The 10,728-nt window shown below is 28.7% G+C and overlaps 3 protein-coding genes across 3 annotated transcripts in view; all 3 read left to right on the forward strand.

The window, feature by feature from the left end:
* The first annotated feature begins 1,190 nt into the window (after nt 1-1,190).
* On the forward strand, nt 1,191-3,886 carry LOC115240817 (odorant receptor 67c-like). The gene is made up of 5 exons (XM_029816195.1): nt 1,191-1,975; nt 2,241-2,340; nt 2,810-2,917; nt 3,291-3,446; nt 3,540-3,886. The coding sequence occupies exons 1-5, from the start codon at nt 1,191-1,193 to the stop codon at nt 3,588-3,590; spliced, it is 1,200 nt and encodes a 399-aa protein (XP_029672055.1). The 3' UTR covers nt 3,591-3,886.
* A 2,403-nt stretch (nt 3,887-6,289) lies between these two features.
* LOC115240785 lies at nt 6,290-8,307 on the forward strand. Its single transcript, XM_029816146.1, has 5 exons — nt 6,290-7,147; nt 7,355-7,454; nt 7,597-7,704; nt 7,945-8,100; nt 8,257-8,307. Exons 1-5 carry the CDS (start codon nt 6,378-6,380, stop codon nt 8,305-8,307), a joined length of 1,185 nt encoding a protein of 394 aa, XP_029672006.1. The 5' UTR covers nt 6,290-6,377.
* A 1,018-nt stretch (nt 8,308-9,325) lies between these two features.
* Nucleotides 9,326-10,728, forward strand: part of LOC115240793 — a 2,532-nt gene continuing 1,129 nt past the window's right edge. The window contains exons 1-3 of the mRNA XM_029816158.1: nt 9,326-9,824; nt 9,856-10,253; nt 10,495-10,594. Coding sequence (XP_029672018.1) covers nt 9,510-9,824; nt 9,856-10,253; nt 10,495-10,594 — 813 coding nt within the window. The 5' untranslated portion in view covers nt 9,326-9,509. The remainder of the gene's footprint in view (nt 9,825-9,855; nt 10,254-10,494; nt 10,595-10,728) is intronic.

Raw genomic sequence — 10,728 nt, forward strand, 5'->3', positions numbered from 1 at the left:
TTATTTCTGCCAAAATTAAACATGAAAAAGAATAACAAATTGCACAAATTTGATAGCTGCCTATGAAACTTTCTAATTATGAGAAATCTTATAGAATCCATTGCCAGCAAGTATATATTTATGAAGAAGATCATTTTGAATGTCTATATGATAAATTTCATTATTGATGATAACGTACTATCTTTATATTGCGATAAAATTTGCTACAATATTTCACGAAAATAATTCCACCGACAAATAAAAAAAAAGGGGGGGGGGGAAAGACGTTATTCTAATCTAAACACATTGAAAGAGGAATATAAAAGTGTATTATCGAAACCATATCGCAATGATTCAGAAAGTAAGCGTTTACTAATTTGTTTACAATTTGATATTTTACGCTTATTCACAAATCTTTTATCAAAGGAAGAAACTTACTGTGAAGATCAATCACTGTTTAATACAGATGAATTCATTAATTGATCCATAATTAAGCTTGCCACAAAACATTTTGTGAAACATTGTCCGCAATCGATTTTTGCCCAATCTCTGCAAATTAAATTATATATTTTAATTGACAATGCATGCGTCAGTCAAACGCGCCAAATTATTCTGTGACTTCTCTGAATTTTGACAATTCTGCAATATTCGACAGAATACCATAAGATAATTGCCACCTCACAATGTAAGCTAGTAGTACAAGGAACTTAATTATCGTATGTATATTCCTAGTAAACGGAGTGAAAGATATATAGCGACATCCATGAATTATCATAGTATATCGCGACATTTAATTATAAACTATGCTTCCTTATAATAAGACACAAAACCATTTAAAATTATTATCTATTTGTTCGAAACATACCTTAGAGAATATTTAAATTCTAAAATGTCGACACACAGTGAGATTACAGACCTAGCAATAGAACAATAGAAGAGGAATCTCACTATTCGTTGTATGACTGCGTATAATATATTAATAATAGCCGAGTAGAAACAAAAGTTCAAGAAGAATATTAATTTTCTGAGTGTACGTAGGTATAATTTTAAAATACTGATAGAGAAATATGTCGTTTATATATTTTCATTCGTGCAGGAAGAAGTGTACGCGACAGTCGAACGTGAGACAGGGATTAATGCAAGTACAAAAGTCTTAGTTCTTATACGCTAGGTTTACCGAGGCAGTTCCGATTCATCGCGGATAATACAGCATGAGAAAAATAAATTTCCAAAATGTGAATACTTTAAACGATCGAGCGAACATACTCTCGGGAAATTTATTACTGATAACAACTGATGGTTCGCGGTTTGCAATACTGTGGCGCATACATAGCATCGTCGTCTGGTTAATACAGCTGATTTACACTATCGTGTTGCTCACCGGGATAATCGTGACGCCAAAAGAAAAGGCTCTGAAGGACGGTACTGTTGCCGTTGTCGTCATCATCGAGTCGTGTTTTTTGCTTACGCGTATTTACGTAAACAAAAAATTAATGGTGTCACTGATCCAGAAAATGAATAACATCCTAGAAACTGCGGACGAGATCATGGAGGATATTGTGAAGACGACTCTGAAACCAATAATAAAACCGTTCGTAATTTATGGGGCAGCTGGCGTGATATCTATTACCATATGGACCTCACAGCCTATTTTATTGGTTTTTGAGAAGACTAATTTTTCCTACGTAGATTACAATTTACCAACCGCTTTCAGCGCCGAGCCATTCTCTGTCAATATCTTGATTTCATCGACTGTTTTCATGACGATTGCCAGTATATACAGCTTTTTGAAGAAATACAGCGTGGACGTATACATGATGCATCTTGTGCTGATGTTAACCGCACAATATCGATACATAGCAATAAAATTATCATTATTATTTCGAGATTCACAGGACAATCGTGACGAGTCTCAAAGAAGGCATCATCCTATGACAAATCAATCTGCAGAAAAAGAGCTGAGAGTGTTATGTCGGCATCAAAATACTATTTTGCAGTAAGTATAGCAAAACATTTAATTATAAAATTAACTTTAATTATGAAATTGTAATTAAATAACTCTCAATGCTTTTAAAATACTCGTAAAATGATAAATCACAACATTACTCAAATCTTATGTAATCTCGTGTATATATTTTTATAATTTCTAATGTCTAATATATAGAATATTATTTATTATTTTATGATGTATATTTTGTATACATATCTATTATATTCAATATTTTATATCTTTTATATATGCATTCCACGTTGTGTTTCAGCATATCATTTTTGTTAAGAAAACTTCTATCTGTGAACTTCAGTCTATTATATCTCAACAGCGTTTTTCGATTTTGCTTCATAGGTATCCTAATGAGCTCAGTGAGTATCGATAGCAAATATTAATAAAACTCAAAAAAAATAATAATAATAAAAAAGTGTGCTTTTTTAAAAAAGTTCTCTAAATACTTATCGTTAATAGCAATTCTATTATTCTATATTAACTAATTATGTTTTATACTAGATAGTTCTATATTAGATTTTATTTAAAAAATAATATTTATTTTAATAAATAACAAAAATGCAAATTTTACATTTTCTAATTTTATTTGATATTGAATTGCAACTGCAAATTTTATTTCTTATTTTATTATATATTATTTGAGATAAAAATGTGGCAAGTATTCCGCTTTTGTAATTTAATTCTAAAATAAAAAAATAAGCAATGTGCAAAATTTAAATCATTTATTTAGTTCTATATGAACAGGAAATTTTTTCAACTAGGCAAGTGAGAAATGTGAAAGTTGCTTCTTATTTAGTTTTCTAACAAAGTGTATTTATCAATTTTTAGGTGCCATATATGACATTCATGGAGGGAATTTCGGTCTTATCGTTTACAATGGGTTCAGTAATGCAGTTCTTTTTGTTATGTTCTTCCGTGCAGACATTATCAGACGCGGTAAGACTTATTGTGTTTTATATTACTAAAATTATGTTTCTTTGTATAAGCAATAATATTTTAATATCAAAGATAACATAATTTATTAAATATTATATATACTAATTAGATTAGTCTGCACATTTTTTATTGTCATATATTTATTTATTAAAAAAGTTTTTAATAAACATAATAAATATAAATCAACAATTAATAGTAAACAAAAACTAGCTTGTATTTGTATGTGCATGCACAATATTGCTTATTTATAAAAATTATTGTAAAGCATAAATGTTGAAAAAATTAAACCGAAAAACATGTGATTATATATATAATGGCTTTTCCTTTTTTTTCTTTTTTTTTCATATATTATCCTTTGGAACCTAATATATAGAGTATCGAAGTGACGGATAAAGCATTTGATGAAGCCTGGTATCAATTTGGACCATCAATGAAACGTACATTTTTATTACTGATAATGGCTAACAATTTAGAGTGCAAAATTGCAGCAATTGAAAAATTCAATTTGTCTCTGCCTTCATTTATGACGGTAAATTTTAACATATATGTTTATTATTTATATATAACATGAAATTATTAATATTTTAATCCTCTTATGTCATATTTTTTGATAATATTCTAGATTATGAATCAATCATATTCGATTGCTCTTCTATTTTTAAAAGCGAATTGAAACAAAAAATACATCGCGCACGTTTAAATCTATAGAAGATAAAATAGAGAATGATTATCGAAGACAAAAAAAAAATTTTTTTTAATTCTCTAAAGAAAAAGTCTGCACAAGTTTGTGTCGCATAATGATCCAGCGAATACGGATCTAACAAACATAATGTTCTAAGTTCTTTAGAACTGTGACAATATATTATTAAAAAAAAAAATTAAACTTTTGTCTTTTATTAATCTTTCATCTTTTTATCTTTTTCTTAAGTTGGAAAATAAATTTATATATTTGAAGCTAATTTGTTATGTTTATAATATATATAATACTTATTCTCTTCAGTAAAGAAAATATAAGCATATGTGTAATTAAAATATGTGATTATATCAAAACATCTACGTGTAATATATATTGTACATGTCTAACTTCTTTTCTATAAATCTTGTCAATGAATAAGGCAATTTATTTTAGTTGTTGATCTGTAAAATTAATGTTCTTTGGAACACTTTGTAAAATAATATTTCAGCATGTTAAATTATCGCAAATCAGTCTTTAGTTTATCGACAAAACGTCATATTTCATAAAAATACATAAACATAATAATTTCATCCCTTTTTCAGTATTTTCATCCAATTATATCATATTATTGCATTTTATAAACTTATGTTTTTAATTTACCAAGGCAAATTAATTTTAATGAATAACAGGTGTATGAAGAATAAAAGAAGAATAAAATTTATTTTAAGCATAATATTATGATAATTGTGCAGTCGTTGATTTTGTAAAAACCATTATACCATATTAATGTATTTGCATACAATATATAAGATAATCAAATGTGCTACGCGCGTAATGCGCGCTTGTAATGTTCTAAATAATTAAGTCAAAAAGTAAAATAATAAAAAAGTTAGTGATCATACTTACCCTTGCGATAAACGAAATACAAAATATATAAACTTGTTCAATGTCTTTATTTTTAGTATCGCAATATTTTATTTATTAATATTTTTATTTTTTCGATAAAATATAAAATCCTTCCAATTATTATCCAGAAGTGCTATATTATGTTCACGATATTTAAACTCCAATACATCTGTAAAATAATCACAAGAACAAGTTGACAATTACGATAAAGGAAGCAGGAAATGCTACTTCTAACTGTATATAACATATTAATCAAAGTCAAATGAAGTAAGAAATTTAACGGAAATATAAAATTGCTAAAAATAATCAGTCATCGGCCAATTATCTCAAGTTACTAATAAAAAAGTTACGTACTTCCATTTATAAAAAGCATTAGACGATCATTAATAAAGATACAATCATCGACTTCTGCAAACCTCGTTTATCAATATAATTCTAATTTATCGCAAACAAATGAAAAACATCGAGAGCATAAACTTTCGGTAAAGTTTACGATATGGCGGATATTGATCTTACGTTGTTATTCGGAATGACCTATTTGACAGCATTGATACCTGAGTTTATCCTGGCATTTAAAAAAACATTGAAGAACAGCATCGTCGTCGCCATGATTACTATAGAGTTGCCATGATAATGTATCTTTACACACACAGGAAACTGATGATCCAAGTGACCCAGAGGATGAATGACATCTTCCGAGGACTGGATATTATATTTTAGCTGTTAAAATAATACGTAATATCCCTGAAATGTATTAACATTTATATTTTTGCAAAATCCATTACTGCAAGATATAGATAAAAAAGTATAATGGATAGATTTTAAAATATATGTATTTGTTGGAGTCTGCTGATAAAAACGTTTTACAACAAATAAATATTGCAAGAAATTAATAACAAAAATAATTTGATAAAATTAATTATATTTCTTAATAGTTAAAAGTTTTACATGTCTAACTCTAAGACATCTATCAATAATGAAAAGAACTCATTGCAGTTGTTGAAAGGAATGAAATAATTCAAAATATTGTTTAGTATTATAATATACATACATATTTTTTTCGATGTATTATTTAATGATATTGTCACTTTTATATTCCAGATGTAACCGGTGAAAGATCAGTTTTCAGTATGTTCTCGCTCAAGAGTACATCAGATACTGCAGCGTTATTAGATATTGCAGCGTTTTCTGAATTCGAGACTATAACAAAGGATGTAGTGCCATAAGATAATCGTCGCTTTATAGAGCAAGGATAATTACAAAGGCGCTTAGAGTCGCTTTCGCATCCCCTTCTTAAATAAAATAAAGAGAATCATGGCATACCTTAAATTTATCGCATATATTATAAAGAAGATAAATTTTAATCTTTTATTTCTTTATTAAAGTCTAAAGGTAAAAGCTTTCTGTCGATAAAAATTAATTTATCATGCATGTCTGAACTATCATTGTAGCATAAAAGTCAATAATTTTTACAAATGAGAAACGATATCTCTGTGCTTATTTTATGGTAATGCAAGCTATTTATTATAGTGCAAGCTATACGAATAAATAAAAATTCAAGAAAAATAAGATATTGTTCAAGATTGACGGTTGCTTGACCAACTTTCGCCATTCTGTATATTCCGTATATTCTTCCGACAAAAAATTATATGTAATAATGGAAAAAGATCAAACGGGGGTAAATACGAATATACAAGCAAATACATTTACATACTAGAAGCAATTGTTGCATTTTAACTAAATATTCTTTTAGTTTAATTAATAGCTTAAAATAATATTCATAAGTATATTAAACGCGTAACATAAAGAAAAATATTGAAGACGATTTTGGCAAACTGTATTTTGCGCAGTACTTTGCATTCATCACGAAGGAACAGCATGAATTTTCAAAACGTAAATCCTCTAAACGTTCAGTTAAACATGCTCTCGGGCAATTTGTTACCGATGACTAGCAACGATTCCCTGTTTCCTGCAGTGTGGAGAATATATAGCGCTATTATATGGCTGATCGAAGTGATCCAAACCAGCGCAATAATTCCTGGTGTCATGTTCGTGCCCAAAGATAAAGCTCTGCAAGACGCAACGGTTGGTATTGTTGTCACCATAGAAGTAATTTTCTTGCTCAGGCGAATGCATGTGCACAGATTGTTTTTGAATCAACTAATACGCAAGCTAAATGATATTCTGTGCGCGGAGGACGAGACCATGAAGATTATCGTGAAATCAACTTTAAAGCCGGTACAGACTCCGCTCAAGTTTTACTGCATAGCAGGAACTGGATCCATAATAGTGTGGTGCTGCCTATCTTTCGCGTTGGTTTTCAAAAAGAAACATTTTCTCTATGAAGATTATAGACTACCGATTGTTCTTTCGAGGCAACCATTTTCGACAGAAATTTTCCTATTGGGAAACTTTATCGCATCTGTCGCCAGTGTGTACATGTTTATAAAGAAGGTCGCTTTGGACGTCTACATGATAAATCTTATTTTACTGATAACAGCGCAGTACCGCTACATCGCCGCAAAACTTGCAATACTATTTTGCGAAGACACTTTACGAAATAAATCTGAAAAAACAAGTACTTTTCTTGCAGATTCGTTAGAGAGAGAAATAAAAGCGTTATGTCGACATCATAATGTTGTAATTCAGTAAGTAATCGGTGAACATTTGCTAATTTATTTTCTACATAATATTGTTGCTTTACATATTCTTAAAATCATTCATTTTTATTCTATTTTGGTTCATTTTACTACTGAAGCGTAATTGCTTAATGTTTGTAATAGGCATAAATATCTATAAGTCATTATGTCATCATATGATTTTAAATACGTATATAATCATTAAATCTTTTTCAGAATGACTTTAATGCTAAAGAAATTATTATCTGTAAACATGAGTTTATTATATTTGACGAATATTTTTATTTTTTGCTTTCTTGCCATCATGCTGATAAGTGCGGTGAGTATAATAATTAATAACTATTAATTATACTAGAAATGCATTATAAGCAAAAATTAGAAATGTTCAACATTATTGAATTATCATTAACATTTTTTACCAGTATAATATTTTTCAACAATTAATGTGTTAAATGTAGATATTATCAAAGGCTACCTTAGAAGCAGTCATGGTCATCATGTACATATCCGGCGGATTAGTACAGCTTTATATTCTATGCTTGTGCGTTCACCAATTATTAGATGCGGTAAGTTTTATTGAAGAGTGGTCATCTTTTCTTTTACGCCATTTAATACTTAGGAGTTAAAATAATGAGTTAGGAGTTAAAATAAATAAATAAAAAATAATTATATGAAAAGAGGAAAGTTATTTTTCATTGCTAAGAACAATTGAAAATGGAAGATATCGATATATACATTATAAAAAATTAAAATTTTGTGATTGATAATTGTCTCTTTCATGTATTATCGTTTTGTTTTAAATTTAGAGTACAGAATTAACGAATAAAGCGTTCCATGGAAAGTGGTACCAATTTGAACCATCACTGAAATACGTATTTATGATGATGATAATATCCAACAATTTAGAGTGCAAACTTTCGACATTTAAAAAATTTAATTTGTCTCTTCCTTCCTTCATGACGGTAGATAAAATTTATGAAATGTATATTATTAGCAAGTACACTAGACATATCAACGTTTAATTATTTTTATTAATTTTATAATAATTATTTAAGTTTTAATTCTACTACCAATGTGTTATTATTGCTTTAACTTATTTTTTTTGCATGTTTCTTTAGATTTTAAATCAATCGTACTCGTTTGCTCTTTTATTTTTAAGAATAAAATAAAGATTTATAAGGTACGCTTTTTACTTATTATAAATATATTATACTATAACTTTTATATTTTTGGAATTGCTACTTAATAATTATGTAAAACTATTATAACTTATATGTTATATAAATGATAAAATTTTATTACGTATATAATTTTATTATAATTATATTATAATTATTATAACTTGTGCGTGTATGTTATATAATAGAATAATTATTATATAATTATCTTATTTATGTTGCTAAAAGCATCTAACCAATTTATATTTTGTTTTAGAACAGAAGATAGAGATATTTGAACATAAAAAAACTTTATATTATAAAAAATTGTTTCGTCAAAATTCAGATCTATTATCAACGATTTTGTTAGAAAAATCTTTGATTATTATACATGCATCCAGTAAAATAGTGCAATATATATATATACTGTATTTTTGTGCAACAGTTATTAAATACGATAAATATTATTATAACATATATATTATTTTTTATTCTAAGATTAGATGCTGACTTACAAATTTCCCAGAAGTTATTTATCAAATAGAATCGATTTTTGTTACTCACGGATATGTATAAAGCTGCTTCTAAATATCTAACAATGTTATACATTTGATGAACATCGACAAATAAATTCAGAGATTTAATTTATAACAAATGATTTCTCTCGCTATTCTCTACCGCTTTTTTGAAGCACGCATCAAATGGCATTCGATACTGCAGCCTTTCGCAGTTCTGTAGTTTTACAATGCGCGTACAGTGGACAAAATACTATAAGATAATTATCACTTCGTAAAACATGTACTCTGTAGTTACAAGAAAGTCGATGGTTCTACTCATCACTGTGATAAATATAGTAAAATATAGCTTTTTGTCTTTTCATTTCTTCACATTGAAGTACTTATTTATCAACTTTTACATTTTCATATAAAAGAAGGCTTCATTCTTTGTTCGAAATCTCTCTACATATTTTATTGTGATATTCATGTATACGATAATTACAGAATAAACGTGGATAATAAAGAGAGCGGAATGTCATCGTTTATCATTTAGCAGTACAATAATATCAATATCAAATAGGAATCCAAAAGGAAAGTCACGCATATTCTTTTGAACGGAAAAGGAGGACATATACATGCGACAAAGCAGTATGAAACGGGATAAATACAAATACAGAGAGTCACACACCGATTCCGATCGACGATATCGAAAGAGCCATGAACTTCCAGAGCGTAAATCCTCTAAATATTCGACTGAACTTATTCTCGGGCAATTTATTACCGATGACCAGCTACGATTCATCTTTTCCATTATTATGGAAGATATATAGCGTCTTTGTGTGGATGATCGAACTGATCATAGGTGCCGTATTAATCCCGGGTTGCATGTATGTGTCAACGGAAAAGGTTCTGAAGGACGGCATGATTTGTTTCGCCGTCTTTATAGAAATGGCTTTCATGATCGCGCGAATTCATATTCATAAGGATGTGGCGAATCAATTGATTCGAAGACTGAATGACATTTTGCGCACTGCTGACGAGACCATGAAGAGCACCGGTGGAGCCTCCGCTCAATTTTTACTGGTCGGCCGGCGTGGCATCGATAATAGCGTGGACTTGTATACCGCTTGTATTAGTATTCGAGAAGAATCTTTTCTACTACGAAGATTACAGAATACCTGCCGCTTTCTCGAGGCAGCCATTTTCACTTGAAGTCTTTCTGCTGGGAAGCCTGTTCTTAATGATTAGTGCCGTATATATGTTTTTAAAGAAAGTCGGTGTAGATGTATACATGGTGCATCTAGTGTTGATGACAACGGCTCAATATCGATATATTGCAGTGAAAATTGCAATGATATTTCAAGAAAATGATGAAAATAATAAAGAGCATTCTTCTAAGTCAAATCAAAGAAAAGAAAAGGAAATTATAATGCTATGTCGGCATCACAACACTGTGATTCAGTGAGTATTGTAAAATTGAATCAGCGACTTTCCCAGTCTCCTAAATATAACATAATAATAATAAGAACATGGTAAAAATTAGTACTTATGCAAATATAAGTTACTTATTTGTATTAAATTTTTGAAGCTTTTTGTATATGTTTAAGAGTTAATTTCTAAGTTTATTAATTATGAATTTATTTTTAGATTAATTTTTTAGTACATTTCATAATATTTTGCATATATGTTATATTTTTTTCAGTATAACTTCGTTGCTAAAAAAACTGCTATCTTTGAACTTTAGTTTAATTTACATGAACAGCGTCTTTCGATTTTGCTTCATCGGTATCATGCTGAGCATGGTGAGTAATAATTAACATTAATTATATAAAAAATTTTTCCGGGTGTTATAAAAAACAGTATATATATATATATATATATATATATATATAATTGCGCAATGCTAGTTACAAGCTAATAACTCTAAAAATATTTG

The sequence above is a fragment of the Formica exsecta genome, unplaced genomic scaffold (genome assembly GCF_003651465.1).
Source record: "Formica exsecta isolate Colony F162 unplaced genomic scaffold, ASM365146v1 scaffold1173, whole genome shotgun sequence".
NCBI lineage: Eukaryota > Metazoa > Arthropoda > Insecta > Hymenoptera > Formicidae > Formica > Formica exsecta.

Excerpts from the sequence above, each read along its gene's own strand:
- LOC115240817 (XM_029816195.1), top strand. The coding sequence starts at position 1,191 with ATGAGAAAAATAAATTTCCAAAATGTGAATACTTTAAACGATCGAGCG. Across the intron at positions 1,976-2,240 it reads CATCAAAATACTATTTTGCA|CATATCATTTTTGTTAAGAA; the intron begins GTAAGTATAGCA and ends GTTGTGTTTCAG. Across the intron at positions 3,447-3,539 it reads CTCTGCCTTCATTTATGACG|ATTATGAATCAATCATATTC; the intron begins GTAAATTTTAAC and ends ATAATATTCTAG.
- LOC115240785 (XM_029816146.1), top strand. The coding sequence starts at position 6,378 with ATGAATTTTCAAAACGTAAATCCTCTAAACGTTCAGTTAAACATGCTC. Across the intron at positions 7,148-7,354 it reads CATCATAATGTTGTAATTCA|AATGACTTTAATGCTAAAGA; the intron begins GTAAGTAATCGG and ends AATCTTTTTCAG. Across the intron at positions 7,705-7,944 it reads TTCACCAATTATTAGATGCG|AGTACAGAATTAACGAATAA; the intron begins GTAAGTTTTATT and ends TTTTAAATTTAG.